General features: G+C 33.2%; 1 protein-coding gene across 1 annotated transcript in view; it reads right to left on the bottom strand.

The window, feature by feature from the left end:
- RSPO3 (R-spondin 3) overlaps positions 1-22,907 on the bottom strand; it is a 642,258-nt gene that overhangs the window by 576,552 nt on the left and 42,799 nt on the right. The window contains exons 3-4 of the mRNA XM_074187550.1: positions 19,964-20,110; positions 13,067-13,264 (exon numbers count right to left, since the gene is read on the bottom strand). Coding sequence (XP_074043651.1) covers positions 13,067-13,264; positions 19,964-20,110 — 345 coding nt within the window. The remainder of the gene's footprint in view (positions 1-13,066; positions 13,265-19,963; positions 20,111-22,907) is intronic.

Raw genomic sequence — 22,907 nt, 5'->3', positions numbered from 1 at the left:
AGTAATTAGCTTTGAGTTAAATTTGAAGTCTTAGTGGTCTGGTGGGTAATCAAGTAAGAGGTCATTAACCACAGTGGTGTCTCTCAGAAGGAACACATTCAGACAGCTGCTATGGAACCAGAGTCGGCAAGTCTTGGCTTGTCCCTGCATCAAACAGTCTGGCTTATAGTTCCCCTCATCATCATACCTATGAAGATTAGAGAGTAAAAGATTCTCTGTTGTTTTAGAAACCATGTTATCTGCTAGCCACAACTAATGAATGAAAACTAGAATTCAAAAACTGTGAGGAAGTTTCATTTAAATGAAAAATATCCTATGGATTGTGCTAAAGTTATATATACTGGCTAATTGATATGGAAAATATAACAATAGGCAGACCAATATGTCTAAAATATTAAAATTTTTATCTTTTCCTTGATGGTTATCAGCTTATACTTTTTTTTTTTAGTTTTTGCAAGGCAATGGAGTTAAGTGTCTTCTCCAAGTTCAGGCTGGATTTGAACTCAGGTCCTCTTGACTCCAAGGACCGGTGCCCTATCCACTGTGCCACCTAGCTGCCCCTCATCTTATACTTTTGCTTCCAACAAGAGTGGTGAAAATTTTATATATATACCTAAATATAGGTGTATAGATACACACACATATATACATATGCATATATATATACACACATACATATATGTATACACACATACACACATATGCATATGTGTGTGTGTATAAAAATGAGCACATCTTAAATACATAACAGAGTCATAACTAGAAAGTTTTATGCTTAGAGCAAATGGCAATCATTTTGGAGTGGGAAGTGGTAGAGACCTTGCAATATCACAAAACTAATTCTGGGGCAACTCTACTGCTGGAATAGAGAACTAGAATGGGGATCAGACTGACAGGGAGCTTATCTGGATTGTGACCATCTTGGAGCTTCAAATTTGAAGGACTGGAAGTACCACTAATACCCCCTCTACATTTTGATCTCCTTAGGCAAAGCCTCAGTTGTCTCATCCTAGTTGTTACTCTGATGCATATGCATATGTATCTTTATCTATATTATATCTATATCTGGATCTATATCAACACATACCCATCTAAAGTTGTGTGTGTTGGTCATTGACTGCTGTGTCTTTAAATGAGTAGATTAGGGAGTTGGTAGGCTGAAGGAAGGGTGTTTCTGAAATAGGAGACCAGAAGAAGAGATTTGAAGGAAAAAAAAATGTAAGTATTAGAATAAGAATGAAATGAAACTTTAAAATGGAAGAAAATGGTCTAGTCATTTTAACCGTTTAAACCTGTCGATCTATGGTGTTTATAATATAGATCCTATTTTGTTACAAGTATGTGTTTGAAGAGAACCCACAAACATTAACCATTGGAGAGAAAGATTCATATTTATTAAAGGAAAATGTTGTTACCTCTCTGATACTTAAACCTTTTTTTTTTTTTTGCAAAACAGTGGGGTTAAATGACTTGCACAAGGTCACACAGCTAGGTAATTATTAAGTGTCTGAGGCTGGATTTGAAGTCAGGTCCTCTTGACTCCAGCTGCTCGAATACTTAAACATTTAAGAATTTATTAAGAGAATTTCTCTGTTCCTATGATGGAAAGAAATTGTTCATTTGGTAGAAATAAATTGTGGAGTCAAGATATGATGTTTCAACTCTGAGTTCAGTTACTTGCTGGGTGGGAAAATCACAAGCTCATTAAGCCTCAGTTTTCCAGGATTATGGTGAGGAAAGTGCTCTATACACTATAAATAACCATAAATGTGAGTTATGATTATTATTTAAGTTGTCTCAATTATACATGCTGGGAAGTCTAGGGAAAACTATTTCTCTTAGAAATCTGGTTCTTCAATAGTTGGTGAATGAGTGGCCAGGAAAAAGGAACTCAACAATCTTATTTTTGAACATAGTAATTATTCTTTCCCAAGGACTTTGGAATGTATTAAGTATAAAAGAAGGTACTCTGATATAACAGTAAGAGTTTCAAGTGTCTCCTTCTTTACTCTGAAGAATGTGAAAAAAGAAGCATGAAATGAAGTAAACCATCTCTTGGAGATCTCTTTTTTTTAATTGACAAAGGTTAAGGAATCTTTTTTATGAAATTTGTTTTGGGTTAGATGGAGAATTCCAATTAACATTGATACTATCCAGGATGTCTTTTTGAAATATTTCATTGACAGAGAATTCATCTATTGAGCATGCTACAAATGAAGTCAAAGTTGTGGGTCAATCCTTAACTTGGCCAGCTTATACCTGTCCCATAACCCACAACTTTAAATTTAACCCCTTTCAGCCCTTTCTCAAACATAATGACATCAAAATGGCAGCTTAAAAAAGAACACATCAATTAACCTTTGAAAAGACAAACACAACCTATAATTTTCTCAGTTTAAACAAGTATACTTGTTATGTGCTAACTGACCCTAATGAAGATAGAAGCTATCAGTTAAGTGAATAAACCATGAAGATGAAAAATGGAAACATCAACATAGGCAGTCAACTAATTAGCTGACTGTTGCTGGACATTAGTGGATTGACCCACTTTTGTGATGGTATAAACATCTTGACTTTTTTAATCAAGGGTTTTGATTCTACTTCTAATGAAATTGTAAAATTAAATAGAATTAGCTTCCCACATAGCCAGAGTGTAACCATCACATTCTTCCTGCTGACAAACAAAAAATCACCAATTATACCCTGAATCTAAGTAGGGCATACTATTACTTATCGCTTTGAGAAAAAAGCACTAAAGAAGGGTATTTCTGATAAAGTGGGTAACATGGTATTATACTGAGAACTGCCTGATAGGTTCCAAAGTATTCCTTCTGATACAGTGAAGGAATCATAATAGACTTGCAGAGAATGAAACTCCCTGTATGGAACTCTACTGTGGCAGCCATTTCAAAACAACAGTATCTCAATGCAGAGAATATTGAGCATAACATGGGTGAGCAGAAATGGCTCTACTTTCATCATAGTGACTCCTAAAGAATTTGTAGTGACACCTAAGGAATTTCCATAGTCATAAGCCTTAAAAGGAAGGACCGGCCCCATGTTCTGCTAGGTCTTTTCTTTAAAGTCTTACAACTTTAGTCCATAACACAGAATATTTTAAAAAAGAAAAAGCTCTCATTGGCATATTCTAAAGGCAAATCAAGAGAACTGGTACTCTTCCAGATATGGGGAAAAGTGGAGTAGAGGAAAAAACACTGGGTTAGTCAACATAAGACCTGGATTTGAATCTGACTCAGTTTATGACTGCTTCTCTCTTTGAGCAAATCTCTAAACTTTACACATCTACAAAATGAGGTCTTTGGATTAAATGATTTTGAAGGCTTTTACAACTATATAAAACGGTTTCTATTATTTCAAGTCATAAAAACTTTGCCAACATTTTTTTATCCTCTGTAAAATGAGGGAGTGAAATTTGTTAATCTCTAAGATCACTCCCAGTCCCATTTTTTTCTATTCCTTATATCCACTACTGGAAAGAGTATCTTTCCTCACAAAATAGTTAACTTAGCATCACTGTAGGGGTGTTCAATTAAAACTTGGGATAGCAGATGAGATTTTTGCAAAGGGGAAGTTGTAATTCAATGTTAATTTCATGGAAAAATAAGGTGTTTTATAGGGGATTGTCCTTTCATTATTATACTAGAGAGTAACTTCCTTAAACTTGCAAGGTGGCAAAAGTGTTTAGTATCTTTGAAAACTAGGCTTCTGAATAACTGATCAGTTATAAGGAAAGTGTCCAGAGAGAGAAACCTAATGATAAAATATAGTGATTAGAAAAATATAGAATTATAAAATCTTTGAGACATGGTCTAGACTCCTGGCACTATTTAGTTGGAACTGAGAAGACAAAGTCACCAAGTCACATAGTCATCAAGAATGAAACAAATTAGGAATATTTAGTTCTAACCTCTATCTAGTAAAAGTATGAAATGGATTCTTCTTTTTATAAGAAGTATTTGCATCTTATTGATAGGGAAGATCATTAAACACTAAAAAAATCAATTTTCCATTGGCTTTTTGATAAAGATTATTAGAAATGATCTGTATGCCTTCGGAAAAACAGAGTAGGTGACTTCTTCAGGCCCTTTTCATTTATTTGGTCCTATCATACAATGATGTGTATGTGACTGCAACTTGTGATTTGCAAAAATAATTAAACCTCTCTGGAATTTTAGGTAGATTTTCAGTTTTTATTCTTTTCATGTTTACTTACAGATGCCTATCCTTCCTGAAATCCTATTTGAAGAAAAACATTAGTTTTTTCTTTAATAAGGGGAAAAAAGCATATAGCATCTGAGACATTATTGCACTTATATCAATAAACTTTAAATGTTAAAAATAACTATGGAATATGAATAGAATATTATTGTTTAGTAATAAATGACAAATATAAGGTATCCAGGGAAATGGGGATAGACACAAGAATGGATGCAGGTAAAAATAACCAAAACCATGAGAACAGTATACACAATCATAACAACAAAATATAGGAAAAGACTACTCATAGAAAAGCTGAACTCTAAATAATGGAAAAGTTAATGAAGGTTTTAGGGAAGTAATAATAAAATATATTCTTTACAGCAGAAAAGTGGGGGACAGCTTTGACAAAATATCATTAGAACATCATCAGTCACATTCTACATTGAATGATTTTGCTTAAATGCTTTTCTTTGTCACAAGGAAGAGAGTGAGTTGGAAATAATTTTATGTAAAGATAAAAATCATCAATAGAATATCTAATCAAATATTTATTAATAATCGTCTGCATGCAGGACATTTCACTTGAAACTGATAAAAATATAAACACAAATGATATGACTTTCATCTTAATTAGACTTATAGTAGGATAGAAAATAATTTATCCTTATCAATGCTTTATGTCTAAAATATTCTTTCAGATCCCTGGTTTTATTCTTAAATTATATTATTTATTCTTGTTTGATAGATGTGGAGACTAAAATTCAGAAAGATTGACTTGCCAAGTCAGAAAGTTAGTTAATAGAAGGGCTGGAATTTGAAATAACTAGAAATGCGGCATATTTAGTTGTCTAAGTTTTCAGTAGCTGCAACTTGGAATAGTAAAAACAAAAGTTAGGATCTTTCAAGAATTTTTTTACTTATCACTTAGAAAGCTGAAATATGAATCTCAGAGATCAATCTAAAAACTGCATCATAGGAAAATATTAAACAAGTGAATAAATTGAAATATATAATTTAACACAGGTAAATAAAATCTTTATTTTGAGATCAACAATATTTTACTATGAGTTCTTTTTTTGAATTTTCTAATTTCTATGACACGATGAAATTTAATATATTGAAATAATGAAGCACTTAGGTAACAGTGAATAGAGTTCTGGGTGTGTAATCAGAACCTCAGACTCTAACAGTTTCACTCTGGTCAAGCCACTTAACCCTCCCTGCCTCAGTTCTCTTATCTGTCAAATGAGTTGGAGAAGGAATTGCCAAACCATTTAATTAATTTTGCCAAGAAAACCCAACTGAGGGGCGGCTAGGTGGTGCAGTGGATAAAGCACCAGCCCTGGAGTCAGGAGTACCTGGGTTCAAATCTGGTCTCAGACACTTAATAATTACCTAGCCGTGTGGCCTTGGGCAAGCCACTTAACCCCATTTGTCTTGCCAAAAAAAAAAAAAACCCTAAAAAAAACCCAACTGAGGTCACAAGGAGTCAGACAGCATTGAAAAATGACTGAACAAAAAATGCCACAATAGATGTAATTTTTTGTATTCTTCAGATTTTGTCTAGATACCCATAGCAGTTTTTTTTTTGTTTCACTTCTGCACATTTTTCTTAACCAAAGATAACTCTGAATTTTGTATAATCTAGATTTACTTTGGGATTAAACTCTGCCTTTGAGCAGTAGTCCACTCAAATTGATTTGATCCTAAGCACTCTGGATATAAAGGGATATATTAACTTTAAATGTAGGAGCGGAAGGTGAGCAAGAATCATTGTTGTAGGAACACATTTCCTAGTCTCATTCTTGTCTCCATTCTACTTTTTGTCACACTTTGCCTTTTTATGGTTCATATTTTGGAATAGAAGTCTAATGTGTACTTCATGGAGTATCCCATGAGATATGTGTTGTATATGAAGCTGAATGGGCTTTTACTCTATGTAGTTGTTTGTAGGAGATGAGTCGGTTTATATTATTCTCATGTTTTCTTGGTGTGGTTTCCAAAATTAAGTCTTATGCTGAGTTCTACACTTATTGTTAGGAGGGAAATTTCAAATGCCTAATTATGAAGAAAATTATTTTGGAAACTATAATTATGTTATAACTGGCAAAATTATTTGTTAAACATTTCCTGTCACTTAAAAAGAACAAGTTTCTGACAGAATACGCGAATACAAAAAGGAAGTCATATATTCTCTAAATATTTTTCACTTTTGTTTCTTCTTCCCTCAGAATTAGAATGATGCCATTAATATTTTAATTGTTTTATAATTTTAAATGTTTCTTATCTGTTTTTTCATTTCACCTCAGAAGAATCCTTTTCTTATCTTCCCTTTTAGTCTTTACTTACTCCCCAAATGAAAGTAAAACAATAGTCCTGTTCTTCTAGGATTTGATCCTTCTCTTTGACAATACTCAATTTGAAAAACATTTGACTAAAGATCCCTGGTCTGAAACCTATTCTTGGCAGCTTGTGAATCAAGCTCAAGTTTCCACAGGGCAACAAGATGTAGTTGGAGAAAAAAAAATTGAATTTAAAATCATGAGACTTTGCCCTGAGTCCTGCCTGTTGTTCACTGGCCATGGTACTATTGGGTAATTGATTTGGGCTCTTTGAATCTCTGTTTTTCCTTAAAATGTGAACCAAAATATCTGTCCTACCTACTCCATTGTCCTGATGTAGGGAAAGCACTTTGTAAACTAAACAAACCTTGTAAGCAAAAAACCTACATACACATTAGCTGTTATTCTAAGATCCTTTCCTGAACTTTATGTCAGATTGACAAATAACCTGCCATGCAGTCATAAGAAATTGGTTCAAAATTTATCTCATTCATTGAACTATTCTGAACTTATTCAAAATGTGAATAGAATGTCTATTATGTTTCTTTTTTCCACATAATATAGTTGTTTGTATCTTTGTTGCTGTCTGTGTCCCTTTCTTTGATTTAGTTCTATATCCAGACCATTTCCCCACTTCTTACCTCTTTAATTTTAGTTCTCTGTGAATTGGATCATATTTCTATATTTTGTAACTCTAAATTCTAAAAAAACCTAGACATGCTATCTGGCATGGTGGTGCATTTGTCTAATCTTGTCTACCTGCAAGTCAAGGCTATTGGATCTCTTGATCTAGGCTGAAGTGCTTAAGCTGATCAGCTGATCACATTAAAGTTTGACATTGATACATTCAGTCACTTGAATCGAGGAGGTCACTTGGTTATCCAAAGAGGAGTGAACTAGTACACATTTGAATGGAGTAGGTGAAAGACCTATAGTAATAGGCCAATCAGAATGGTGAGTAGTCTCTGTTCTTCTATGCTGGATGAAATAGGGAGACATAGTCTTTAAAGAAGAAAGAAAGAAAAAGAACAAAAAGAAAGAAGGAAAGGTCTAGAAAAATACTAGCTTCCTGTTTAGTGCATGATGAAAATAAATTGATAATGATGTCCAGTTCATTGTCTCTCAATGCTTTTTTTTCTATTTGGCATTTGGATTTTAGCCTTTATGATTTTGCAGATTATATGGTTCTTTCCCAATGTTCATTTTAGACATTACAGAAGTATTATTCAATAGGGATAGGCTCTGGATAGAAACAGCTGCAAGCAGCTGAGAAGTAACATAATGAGATTTTTTTTTTTATTAAAGATAGTAACCAAGGGAAAAGCAAGTTCTGATATAAGATTAAGTCTCATATCAGATTTAGAGCAATAATCCCAAATGGTCAATGAATAAATAGCAAGCACATCAAGTATCATACAGAAAATCATATTTAGCTTGGAGACTAAACTACTATGTTTGTCTTATTGGGAATCTTTTGATGGAAATATTTTAGACATGGTTAAGATTTAAATATACTGAAATTTTTCAGTCTACTGTGCAAATTGAAGGCAGCTTCTTCATGTTTGAACAATATGGACCATCTCTAGTGCATTTCTTTTATTCTTTACAATCCTTATTTTCATTTAGAGAGTACATTTTTGGGTTCTTTTGTTTTGTTTTGTTTTGTTTTTGACACACAATGATTAGTAAGAAGAACATAGCCAATAGCGTCATGCTCATGATCTTTATATTTTCCTTGTATGAATTGTCTGTTTTCTGTGTTTCAATAATCTCATGCCTAATTCAATGATGTACATTAAAATTCCATTTTCCTCCAGATAAATTTTATAAGCTTCCTCATCTTCTGAAGCTATAGACTTGTTCCTACTATTCCCAAACTCTTGATGAATTCCAAGGAGTCTCCATCAAGCATGTAAAATAAAGCTCTGTTTTGGTAGCAGATACAGCCACAACTATTCCATCTGGTATTATTCTTCTACTTACAATTGATATCTGCTTGTTTGGTTTTGGATGGGACATTGGATTTAATTGGAATAGGGAAAAATCCATTTTGGAAATGCCTTCTATCTATGCAAATTGGTCCTTTGTTATTTTAGTCTTAGAGAGTTGCAGGGGCCATTGAGGAGTTAAGGAATGTTCCCAGGTTCACATACCCAATGTGCATCAGAACTAAGACTCAGGTATTCTTGACTCTGAGGTAAACATTTTATCACAATCTAAGCTGCCTCTCATGTGGTGCTTTATGTTTTTCTAATGTCAATAATACCATTAATAATGAAGGATAAAATTTGCCTGGAGAATTTCTATCTTTAAATAGAATCAAAGGAGGGAAATATTTCATTTGATTTAACAATGATTTTTTTCTATGTATATGCATCTTATTTCTGATATCACAAATTAGATGATGACAGTAGCTATGTCAATTGTTTTATTAAAAAAAATCTAAGTTTATACTGATATATTCTTTGTAAAAGTTAACATTATAATTTGATGCATGTTATAGTGGAATCTCCAGGCTATAATGGTTTTTCTAATGTCTTTGTAATTTTAAAAAATCATATTTAATAAATTGCTATTAAGAGAATGTAATATAGAAATAGAGGATAGGAGAAAAGGGAGGAGGATTTGAGTTACTGCTGAAGTACCCTTCTATTTTTGATTCTATAAAGAAGTGGTTGATAGGTGAGGGAGATCAGATATAGAAAAGTAGGTATCAATGGGGAATAAAGTATAAGGTTGAAATAACTATGGAATTTTGTCTGAGGCAAAAATCACCACATATCCTGGTTGCTAAATTATCTATTGCAATAGGATGATGAAAACCTCACACTAAATTTTATATCAAATTTTTTAGCTAAAGACTCAAAATGTTCTGCTCAATAAACAGATGAAAATGTTAGGAAAGGGGAAGAAGAGGGAGAGCAGGGATGAATGGAAAGAAACAATCTATCTCTAGTAACCAGCATTTAATCTTACATCACAGTCATGGGTTACCATTCATAGCACTGAGTCACTAGTTTTGAGTCACTAGTTTTAGGAGTATAAATTTTTAACATTGATATTTAAGTGAACTAAATGCTAGCAAGATATATTTTTATAGACCAACATTTACAACTCAAGGAAAAGACATAAATAGCACTTGATTTTCATATGTCCATCCTATAGATACTTTATTGACCTTATATCACAAAAGCAAATGATGTTAAATGTTGATTAACCTAGTATATTTATGGAAAGATTAAAATGAACAAAAAGCACCTGTAATTCATTTTAGTAAATATAACATTAATGGGGAAAGTGCCAACAACTGAAGTGATGAAATGTTTGATTGCCAAATCCCATTTCTTAAATCTGAGATGTTTTTAATTAACTGGTAACAAGTGCCAGTAGGGCTTGCCACATTAGCCAATTTTAGTTAAATCTTTATTTATTTATTTTAATTTTTTGCAAATCTCTAAATCCACAAAAAAATAGTGGCTTTAAGACCTTACAGGAAAAACGATTTAATTACAAAATGACTAACAGAAAGCTCCAAGAACTCTAATACTGCCAGACTTTGTTCTGACCAACTATTGTAGTTGCAGTATTGGGGGGGTATCATAAGACCCTTTCAAACTAATTCAGCAACTTCTTTCAATAAACAATTAAAGAACCTGTAGCATCAATAGACAGGTAATGAAATATACCAGAAACATAAAGTTGTTAGCTTAAATTCCATTTGTGAAGCCTGTCTGTGAAGACATATAGACCAGCAAAAGTTATTTGAATTTATTTTCTGAAGTTTTATTGGATAATCACCAATTACTATAGTGCCACAACTTTCGAATATAATATTTTGCGAAAGCTTTAAAAATAATATTAAAGATCAAAACTTAAACCCTTACAAGCCAGAGATTTCTTGAACTAAATTATGTGGAATAGCTTGTTTCTTCTATGGTAGGATAGGGCATGAGAATCTAGCTCAGATAGAGAGACATTTAATATTGTCTTAATAATACATGGAAATTATTTGAAGTTATAATTATTTTTAAGCATATGAAATATTGAAGTAATTAGTTATTTCAAATGTATATGTAAACCTATCTTTCAGCGATATTGTCAATGAGACTCAATTGTAGAATCACATGCTATAGGATATGCAGGTAGACAAAAAAGACTGAGGATCTTTACTTTTTTTGGGAAAAATACACTGGAAAGTTTAGAAAAGTTGGAAGTGTGGCTAAGCTTAGGGCTTTGTATAGCCTGCCAAACCTGCAAAGAACTTGGCATGGGTATACTGACTCTTTATTAATTGCTGAGAACAATGGGGAAAGACTAAAACAGCAATAAGATTCTTGTCCAGACCAAAATGAAACTAGAGGAGGAAGCAAAGGACAGGCAAGATGAGAGAGTGGACAGCTGGAACCTGCAACTACAATAGTTGGTGAGAACAAAGTCTAGCCTACAGTTATTGTCCCTTCCCCAAAAGGAAATGCTCTGGTTTTTGTTTTATTTTCAGTATTATTTGGTAATGCTTTTAAAATCCATGTTTCTCAGTCTATAAGATCTAGGATTGAAAAACAAATTAAGCTAACAGAAAAGGGAGAAGAGATTTTTCTTAGATTGGACTAGGGTAGGGAAGAGTAGAAAAGAGAGGTTTTTTTTTTTTTTATCATTTTGGATAAAATTGAACCTAATCATACTCTTCCTGGATCTACTTTTAAACCCAGAGAGAAACTTAGCAAGAAAACAAGTCTGAAAGTGAAGAATAGGGATTGTTATGATTTCATTCAAGTGCCCCCCTATTTACCCCATGCCTATACTTAGCTTTGTCACACAAGACAGTTCTTCTTTGTACCCATGTGGTACTTACTCCATGTGCAGATCCTTCTTTTGCATATAGCTATCATTTTAAAATACATTTGAAGTATTTTTGCAAAAACTTCACAGTGTTTTGTAAATAATTTTTAATTGACCAGTTTGCAACTTAATTGTTCAATGCCTGTCTATAGGCAACATGGGTAAACAAAAGAGAATTATTGGTGTCTGTTTACTATAGTCATCTTTGGATGGATGGTTTTTCTAGTGGCTAGTATTCTCAGCAATTCAGCCATCTGAGACAATCCCAAAGGATTCATGTTGAAGCATGATATCTGCTTCCAGAGAAAGAACTGATATTGTCTGAATACTGACTCAAGTATACTACTTTTCATGTTTTCATGTTTTTTTGTTTTTTTCTCTACAAAATGACTAACATTGAAATGTTTTACTTGATTGCAAATGTGTAATGTATATCAAAGAGCTTGCCATTTTAGGGAGGAAGAGGTATAGAATTTAATAGCTTAATACTTTTTAAAATACTAAAAATTATTTTAATTTCTAATTGGGGAAAAATTAAAAAAAACATTATTTTTAAAAGCCCCTGTAATGTGATCAAGTAATGTGAATATAACTTGTTTTCCCCTAGTAAGGAGAGGTCCCAGAGTTTTATCTCTTCTTCTAAAGCAGGGGTGAGGAACCTTTTTTCCTGCCAAGGTCCATTTGGATATTTATAGCATCATTCTAGGGCCAAACAAAATTATCAACTTAAAAATTAGGCTTTTATCTTTGGTTAAACATTTAATTAATTCACCTCTAAAAAGTTCCTAGATTTATTGAATTTCAAGTCCCACCTGCAGTTGTCTTGGTAGCACCAGATCAAATGATTTCATAGGTCTTATTGCTGCTTGTGGGCCCTGCCCACTGGTCTAAAGGTATCTTGTCAATGGAGATTTTTTGTGAGTTCTACATTTAAAAACACTCTTATTCTTGAATCCAGAGAACAATTTGGTATGCATAGCAGTGATATTATAAAAGTGATATTAAAAGGAAGTTTCTTGTGGAACTAAATGAAAATTTCTGGGAAGAACAGGTCTGTGATTTTTCACTGAATTAAAGAATGTATAAACATTCACTGTGCTAAGTGCTTTACAAATATTTCATTTATTCCTCGCAACAATCCTGGAAAGCAGATGCCATTATTATCCTTATTTTACAGTTGAAGAAACTAAGTCAGATTAGTGACTTGCCCAGATCTAATAAGTATCTGAGCTTAGAATTGAACTCAGACCTTACTCTCACTATGCCACCTACTTTCCTCTGCAGTTAGGTGCAACTAGTGGTAAAATTCCTTGCATGAATTCAGATAGGCAACTCATTTGTAACTTATAGTCTTTGAGAACTGCTCTAGTCATTGAGAAGTTAAATAACTTACTCATGGCCACACAACCATATGTGTCAGAGTCAGAACTTGAACCCAGACCTTCCTAACTTTGAGGCAGACTATTTAGCACATATACCTCTTTCTCTCTTATAATAAATACCATTTACAATTGGAAAGGATCCTTCTTGATATTTGTTGAACTTTCCATAGGTAATGGCTGATGGAGAGTTAGCATTGACAAAGTGACAAATATGTGATAACAGTTTTGGCATCAAATAAAGGCTTAAAACACAAAGAACAAATTACATTTTTATTATTGTACCTCGTTCTCCTTTTGGACACTTCTTTCTTTGCACCATACATTTTCTTGTCTCACTTGTAGGTGGACACAGGTTGCCCTTTGCAGAAGGATACTGAATGATTTCTCTGATGCGTGTTTCGGTCCCTCTTTTGAAACCACATGTTTTTCCTTTTTTTGTACATGGGCTCCATGGACTCCACTCGCTAGCTTCACAGTGCACTATAATGGAACAATAGAAACATCCTGAGTTGTCTATTAACCATTATTATTATTATTATTGCTATTAAGTAAATGGACAGGTCGTTTTTACTCTTTACTCATCAGGACTTAAAAAGGGAAATTACTTCAAACTTGAAAGTGGGTAGAATGACTTGGAGAAAAGAAGGAAAAAATGGAAGGAGGAAGGGAGACAAGAAGAGGATGGCATATATGTATATATATATATATATATATATATGTATTTATACATGTATTGTAACTCTAAGTATAGGATAGAGGAAGAAAGACAAGAAGAGAATAGCACATACATATGTAGTGTATATGGAGATATATAAGAAAGACTAAAAGTTAAAGCAAAAGTCCTGACTGATTTGCACAGATAGGGGAAACTTCATTCCCCATTTTTCATTCTCTGATTAAATAAACAAACAATGAAGGAATGAATAGCAAAATATACATATTAATTCATGTAAATTTGCATACATATGTGCACCCAGGCCTGGACTTTAATGTATGTACATGTAAATATATACATGTGTATAAATGCAGGCATACAGAAATATATAAACACAATACAATATACACATACATACAATATGCATATAAACACAGAGATACACATTATATATGGATACATATATACAAATACAGGGATAACCTATATGTACATAAACAATATACACATATGTATATAACACACATGTGTATATATTTCTCTCTCTCTCTGTCTCTCTCTCTCCCTCCCTCCCTCTCTCTCCCTAGCTATCAAGCTAGCTATCCACATTTCATTGTCATAGAAAACTTCCTGATGAAACTTCCTCTACATTTGCAAGTTATCCAGCACTTCTCAGAAGCTGCCTGAGATGGGGAGGCTTTAAACAACTTATCCAGAATTACAACTAGTATGTGTCAGAAGTAGGATGTGAGCCCAGGTCATTGTGACTCCTCTTTGCTTCTCTCTCTTGTTCTGGGTATCTCTTCCTCTATCTCTGTTTCTTTTGGGGACCAGATTCAGTTGTCCAAGACACTAAGCTCTTGTAGGGCACTTGAGCAACAGTCATTGAAATGAATCTGAATCATCTCTAAGTGAAACACTTAAAAGTTCTATTGAGAGTTTGCGCCTCCCTTTGCTAAACTTCAATTGCTTCTTCTTAGTTATATAACCCATTTCGGTTTTTACAGAAGGATTTGTGTCCTAGTGACAAAAAGGAACATCTGGAAGAAGACATTTCTCTATATCTATTCATAAAAACTCTTTAACTTTCAACACCAGGGTCAACCCAGGATATTAACTCTTTCTTACTTTATCAACCATTACTCCCACCATGAGACTTTGCTAGTAACCTATCTTATTACCTCCTGTCCTAATAAATCCTCACTACAGAGCAGAATATCATTCTTCATAATAGCCTCAAGATGACTATGGCTCTTAAAAGTTCCTAGGAATTTAAATTTAATGCATGATACATTTTTCATGTGCCTTTTTTTTTGTAACCACTTTTCAGACATCTAAATGCATCCAAGGAGTAAATGGAAGTGGATAGTAAAGTAAATGCAATCTCTCAAGACCATTAAAGAGATGCATTCAACTTCTTTTAGAATCAACTTCAACTTTTATTTCCTCCTCCTCATCATTTTCCTTCTCCTACTTATCAAATTATGTTACTTCACCTTGATAAGCCTCAGTTTCTTCAACTATAAAAATGGGAGGTTGAACAAGATTACTTTCAAGGTCAATATTTTCAAGGTTAATGACTTCTACCCATTGAAAAAAATAATACTCTCTCTCTCTCTCTCTCTCTCTCTCTTTTTAAGTTAAGGGTACATCTTCCCCCCTCCATAATAGTGTAAGTTCTTTGAGGTCAGAAATTATCTTTTCCCTCTTTTTGTATCCTCAGTACTTAGCACAGTGTCTGGTACATGATGGGTATTTAATAAATATTAATTGATTAATTGATGGTGATAATTATTACAGTAAATGCAAACCCCCATAAATTTTATCCATATGCACAGTGGTTCATTGAACATTAAATGTAAAAATCATTCCATCAATAAGAATCTATTGAAAATGTACCATGTGCTAGTCATTATGCTAATAGTAGAAGAACAGCTTGTCCCCATTTCTAACTGAAATCAGTTAAACAAGATTGGGATATTATAATGATGAAGATGATGATGATGACAGTTATGTTTATAAAGCACTCTAAGGCTACACTATATACATCATTTTGACTAATCTATTATTCTCCTTTTACAGAAGAAAAAAACAAGCTCAGATAAGTTAAGTGACTTGCTCAGGGTTCTTCCTGACAATCATTCCATCAACTATTCCATATTCTGTGCTGCTTCATGCATGAAATCTTTAACAGATTAACAACTACTACTCTTACAACTCACTCTCCAAAATCATCTAATAATAACTATAGCAACAAAACCCAAAGGGAAAAAATCTACTTCTGATTTAGGGTGAAATAAAATCAAACTGATTTTGTGTCAAATTAAGTGGACTTAATTCTGACCAATAAAAAAAAGGTAACTAGTGATGTAGGAGAAATGGAAACCCTGGAGGATGTGAAAAAATATCAACAAAGAGAAAAAAGGGATACAGGACATGTCTGAAAATATCCTACATTAATGAAAACAGATTTATCACAAAATAATAAATTTAAAGTAACTCTGACACTATATTCAGAGAAGCCAAAAGAAATAATGAATTGTAACTATACAATCTTGAATACTCTTAACTATCAAGCAAGAGGTAAATCATCTAAAGAGAATGTTGTGATTAGAGTGGAAGACCTATATCTAAGGAGCTCACATTTTAAAGGGATACATAAAAAAGATTGGAAAAGGTCATGATAAATATAAAGCATTGGCATAAATGCACAAGAGTAATGTCAGGAAAGACAAAGACCAGAATGAACTAAAGCATTAGAAAATGTTAAAGATATTGAAAAGGTTTCTTTCATTGTTATTATTTAATATTTAGAGTAAAGAATTAAACAAGAAAGAGAAAGGTCAGATAGTTGGGGAGATGACAGAGAGAAAAAAATTCCTAGGCTTCTAGGCTGCTTTTTTGCTCTGCCAGAAATAATCTTCACATTGTCAAGAGTGAGTTGAATCCCCAAATAGGAGAGTAGATAGTAGAAGCACACGGCCATTTTAAATGAGCTCATGTTTCCATAGCTGTATAAATAAAATCCCAGGGTACAGAAAGAACTTGCAGAAGTGATTGTGGAGCCACTGTCAGCAACCTCTGAGAACTCATAGAGAATGGGAGGGTTGCCAGAAGAAGGAAAAGGACTAAACAATATTCAACTTTTAAAAAAGTAGAAAAAGATGAATTTTGGGTCTAAATTTCAAATCAGTACCTAGCAGAACTCCAGAACATATGATTAAAAACTCATAAAATAGTGATTACTGAGTCAATTTGAACTCATGAAGAATAGAGTAAATTATTCCAAACCCACTTCATTTCTCTCAATAGATTTATGGAGCAACAACTCAGGATAATGCCATAGATATCTTAGCTATAATCTAAATGAATAGGAACCAGGTTCCAAGAATGTTGTTTAATGAATGAATAGCAATTTAAAATTAAAACCTTCCAGATATGATTCAAAGGTCTTTTCTATGTTGTTCAACATTTTTATGAGTGCCTTGGATGGGATAATGATAATAATGAATAATATCTATAAAATGCTTTGAAATTTGTGTAGTCTTACTTATATTATCTCATGTTCTCTTGGCAACTTTGGGATATAGGCATTGTTAATATTTGCTACTACTACTATTATTATTATTATTATTATCATACTCTTTTTACAGACTATGAAATTGAGATTGAGATTAAGTGAATTGGGTGGCTAGGTGGCGCAGTGGATAGAGCACTCACCCTGGAGTCAGGAGTACCTGAGTTCACATCCAGCCTCAGACACCTACTAATTGCCTAGCTATGTGACCTTGGACAAGTCACTTAACACCATTGCCTTAAAAAAAAGACTAAAAAACAAGATATTAATTAGAATTGTTTAGAGTTGCACAGCTAGTTAATGCCTGAGGCAAGAATTTCACTTGGATCTTCCTGATGCTAACACTGAGTCACTGAGCTCTTCTAAATGAATTGATATCATGATACAGTTGCTTTTACAAAGTAGGTGATCTAATACTATTTTAATGGGGTCTGGGTTCTAGATATTTAAAAGTACCATTGTACTCTGTAGTGGTAAGAGTACATCTAGAATACATATATGTATATGTATGTATATGTATATGTGTATATATATGTATATATGTGTATATATATATATATATATATATATTTTATAAAACTTTAAAGCTTACAAAGTGTTATGCAATGGGAAATTTTTGAAAGGCAAAGCAAATAAATTTTGGGATGTTATTAGCTTCCTCCCTGAAATGAGACTGTCTGAATCCTCTAGAACATACTTTCTCTTCTTCCTCTTTCAACAGGGTCTTCTCACTGGTCACTGTTCCACATTGACCAGATCAATATGATACTATTATTATCTCCATTTTATAGATGAGAAACCTGGAACTTACTAAATGATTTTACAACTAGCAAATGTCTGAGACAGAAAATGAATTCAGATCTTCTTGACTCTAATTTCAATGTGCCACCCAGTTGCCTGGATGGTGTTTATATGTGAGAGTGAAGGAAGGAAATAGAACTGGAGAAATGCTGTAGCTGTGATACTTTTTAGTACACTTTCAACACGTCTTCCTTTTATTGTTTATAAGGAAAGATATTAATGAGTATTGGTGTTTGTGTATTTGTGCTTTTCCAAGGTCCACATTTATTGTGCATGGAATTAGAGGAATAAGTGCTTTTGACATAGTGTTTCATGTCTACCTAGAGCTGCCTATCTGAATAATGTTTCCTGATTTTACTTCCTAAAGAAGGGTCTTAGATGGATAATATCAGACAAATTACAATATCTAACCTCCAGTTCAAGACATATTTCACTTATGATCTGTTTCTGGATATGGGACAATAGATAAGGACTAGGTCTAAGTTGTAGTTGAGACTCAATCATTTGAGTCTTCTGAGTCAATCAAATAGGCTTAGATTCAGATCAGAGGTAAATGTGAAATGGGATCAAGGAGCCTATCAAGTCTTGCACCATAGTTTTAATGTTGTTTAATATTTAGAACAAAAAAATCAAAGAAGGAAAAGTTGGGAAGATGATCCAATGTTAACAGATGACTGAAAGAGCAAAGCATTCTTTTAAGGGATGGACTTTCTCCAACTTAGGAACCCTCCAAATGATTTCCCCTTATCAGGTACAAAAAATAAAGACATGAGGTAATATTTACTAGTTTTAATAGATATTGGAAATTGTCTTATATGTTCAGAATCTACAAAGAAAAGTACATATTTTTCTGTGTACCTTCCCCCTATTTCTAGTTCTTTTGTATTTTTCTAGAGATAAAAGATGAAAGCTACTTTCAATCATAATAAAACATATGTAGTTTTTGAGATTCTTGTTTTCCAGCAGAACATTAACTTATCTCAAACTTTTCATCTATTTTTTATCCTTCTTCAGATATTTTGAAATAAAATTTCCTTAGCAAAAGTAAAATGGTTTTTAAAAAGTGCCTTATTTCTATTACTTCCAGCATTTGAAAATTCAGTGAATCAGCAGTATGGGGACCCTAGTGCACATCCTGGAGACTATCGTGAACTGAATTGGGAAGAAGGTTCTAAGAGGTTTTGCCTGGAGGATCTTGAGATTTAATATGTCCTCTCCCTTTTGGGTCAGCATCTGCTCTCCAAGTGTTCACCAAACTTATGGCAGTAGTAGCTGCATATCATTTAAAGGAGAAAAAAAATAGAGCCTGACAGCAATCCCTTATTTAGACAAACAGCTTGTCTGGTGACCCTCCCTCTAGGAAGCTCAGCCTGTAATTAATCAGACACTGGAACTGTCTCATTCTGTCAGAATGAGTAAATCCCAAAGTCTCCCTTCTTTTAGTCAAAAACCTGTATGACTTGGAGGTTTCAGCAAAGTATTTTGAGGGCAGGCTCATAAAATCATGCACTATGTCAACTCTAGATTCATGGCCTCTGACTGATCTCCCTGGAGAATTTGTCCTAAATAATTTTGATTATTCTCCTTGGTTGGTCCTGACCACTATTTGGCCCAATACAGAATTCATACCTCTCAGCCCCAAGAAATGACCAGTAGCTGAATCACAGAATAGATTTGGTCCTGGGATAAGATTATATCTAGGTTTTTTTTTTTGTCCTTTGGCACTATAGCAGGGCAGATTTTTTGGAAATGTGTAAAAATAAAAGAAGAATATTTTGGATAGTCCAATACAATTTAACTCAGGGGTGAGCATCATGAAAAAGCACGCAACATGAAGTTACCATAACCTTAAAGAATACAAAATACATATAAACTGACTCCTAGATGCATATTATAGGGTTCCTGATGTTAAAAAAATACTGTGGGGTTTGAAAGTAGAGGAGAATTTTTTTTAATGTTCATAAAAGAGGATAGAAGGGGTGTCATTCTTCTCTCTCTCTCTCTCTCTCTCTCTCTCTCTCTCTCTCGTTTACTTGTTTGTTTATTTATGTATTACTAAGACTTGAGGTCCTTCTTGAGGTCAGAGTCTTTGATCTATATGGATTTCTTATGAATTTCTAAGAATGAGCTCAGAGATTCTCCTCACCAATACTGGTGCACTCCATAGTGTGATTATTGGCTTCCAACCCTTCAGGGCAGGTGTCAAGGCACTTTCCAAGGTGTAAGTAAAATCCATTTTTACACTTTGTGCAGAAATTTTTGTTGAAGCAGGTATCACAGTCAGCTTTGCATTCTAAAATAGAAGAGAAAAAACTGCATTAGGCTTTCATTATCATCACTGGATTATTATGGGTACAATTTACATTGTAGGAACTGACATTATGAATAAATACTAAACCAAGAATTTTGAGATCTAAATAATTTTTTCCAGAATTAATAATTGATTTCTATATTATCAAAAGACTGGTGATATGGTTCATACCTATCTTTAAACATCAAATTTAATGGATTGTTTAAATGTCCTTTTCTTTGGAGGTGAGTAGGAAAGTGAATATTTTTAGGTTTAATTGGCAGGGAAATCAGTAGACATGGCTGTCTTTGATTTATATTAAGAAATTGGTTAAAATGTTTTAACAGAAATGAAGATGACATAAAAATAAAAGTTATCAATATCTTTTAAAGCAATAAATGAGAACCTTCATATGACGATATTCTTGAGAACTGTGACATGAGAATATCTCCTATGTAAGAATAAAACAGTGTGGACCCTTTAGCACTTCTGTCTGTAAAACAGCTATCATGGGATCCAGAAGTAAACAATAACAATAGCCTTCTTCTCAGCATGATTCACACAACAATCTTGTGAGTTGGGGAGTGCTACTTTTATTCTTTCTCGGTACTTGTTTATTTTAATCTAGGCCTATGATTTCATCATTATAGGGATTCTTTGAGTGGGAAAGCTACTTCCATGGATACAACTCAGCTATTCTTTCTAATTCTGAGTCTTAGAGAGTTGACCAGAATGCTAAAAAGTCAAGTGAGTTGCTCATGATCCCCCAGCTTGTATGTGTGAGAAGGAGGACTTGGAACTGACTTCTGGACAGCTCTACACTCATGAAGCCACTCTACCTACTCATTGAAATTTTAATTATAAGCATACTGATTCTTAGAGAAGTTATATGACAAATCACGGGTCACATACATAGTAACAACAGTAACAAAAACTCATTGGATCTTTACTTCAGATTCAATACTTTCTGCTCTGACATCCTGCTTTTCTGAATGCCCATTTATTTTTTAGTAGTGTTACAATGAGATCTCAATATTTCATATTTTTAATCTATTAACCCATAATTCCATTTACTTGACTAAAATGAGAATAATGGAATTTTTATTTTTTCATAACAATACGAATACATACAGAATGAGTCATTTTCCTGAAATAACAAATTAATACATTTTAACATACATAAATCTTAGCACTTGTTTCATTGTGCTTATGTTAACAAAAAACTCAACCACATTTTTGTGAAGATGCCAGTAGACATAAATGCATGCATATAATTATTTTTATCTGTAGACCTCAAAAGAGCTCTAGTTCAGCATGCACCTTTCCAGAGAAATTTATGGCTGAATAAAAAAGGAAAGTTGCTGAGTTATGTATGTATTTCATATACTTATCAAATGGAGAGTTGAAAATACCCACTTGTAAACATTACCCCCTCCAAACTTTTTCTCCCTAAGTATCCCAATTTGTCATTATAGGAATTAAACTAAACCAAACATGAAATAAATCTATTTTGTTTTGAAGCTGAAAATAAAAAAGGAATGTAATTTATTTCATATTTATGGAATGTTAATTCATTTTAACATTCCTTTGCATTTTTTTTGCTCTCAAAGGGAACAAAGTATGTCATGTTAGAAAACCATGTCCAGTTACCCCAGTATTTCAAGGGATCAATCTATGGCATTTCTTTTTAGTTCATTTCATCATGTATTTGTTATTTTAAGTGATGACAACTTTGCATTTAGAAGAAAAATGTGAATTGTGGCTGTGAATAAGAAAAAATATAGAATAGTGGAAAGCAACTTATTTGGAATTGGGATGATATAGATTTAAGTTCCTTTTCTGACACATATTGTCTTATCGTGGAAAAGTCACTCAACCTCTTACTTCCCCAGATGCCTAAGAGTTGTTGATCAATAGACATTCTATATTAGTAGGATTTTCCTCCCCTAAAAAGTGCCTTACACTACTGAATTTACTCATCTAGACTTCTTTATCTCTTTTTCCCTGAAAATATTTCATGATTAATATGTAGAGATGGTTCTTTTTAAAGCATTTTTTTTGTTTGAAAATCTCCCAGGATTGGGCATTCCAAAAAAAATTTTTCAAACAATAATTATCAGACTGGAAATATTTTTCTCATATTGATGGAATTCTAGGGCAGGTTGAGGGATGGGGAGAAATGTAATAAAATTCTGAAGGTGAAAAGAATTGTTTTTGGTAAAGATTATAGGATTGTTATTGACTAAAGGTTGGATTTAATAGTTCTCACTATGTTCAAACTGGTTATATTCTACAATCCAAAGAACTTATTTACATAACAGTTCTTTCTTACCAGTGCCTCTACCTTCTTATTGCAAATGTCAGTGATAAATTTCCTATTAGATTTCCTGTTAAAGATTTGATAGCTTAAGAAGTGAAGCATGTTTCATTTTCAAAGAGAAAGAGACAATTCAAACTAGATAGTAAAGTAGAAAATTTAATGAGTAGCAACTTAACACTTGTCAGTCATTTACCAACAGCATTGCTCTTAAAAAAAAAACCTCTCTGTGGTTGAAACTGGTAGGGGAAAGAAGAGAACAGAATGACCAGAATGACATTTTGTTGTCTAGAAACAAAATTTCCAATTACTTTATCGTAAATCCCTCTTGGAGCAAAAACAAACAGACAAGAAAATGAACATGATTCTTTAATTCTTTTAAAATATAGTGGGTTGTAGTGGTAAAGGAAAACTAGAACAGATGAATTGAGGCTCAGGGCACTGTTCACTCAATTCAAAGAGAAATAAGCATAGACAGATCAA

This window comes from Macrotis lagotis, chromosome 5 (genome assembly GCF_037893015.1).
Source record: "Macrotis lagotis isolate mMagLag1 chromosome 5, bilby.v1.9.chrom.fasta, whole genome shotgun sequence".
Classification (NCBI taxonomy): domain Eukaryota; kingdom Metazoa; phylum Chordata; class Mammalia; order Peramelemorphia; family Peramelidae; genus Macrotis; species Macrotis lagotis.
The sequence above is the reverse complement of the archived record's forward strand: the minus strand, read 5'-3'. Positions and strand labels throughout refer to the sequence as shown.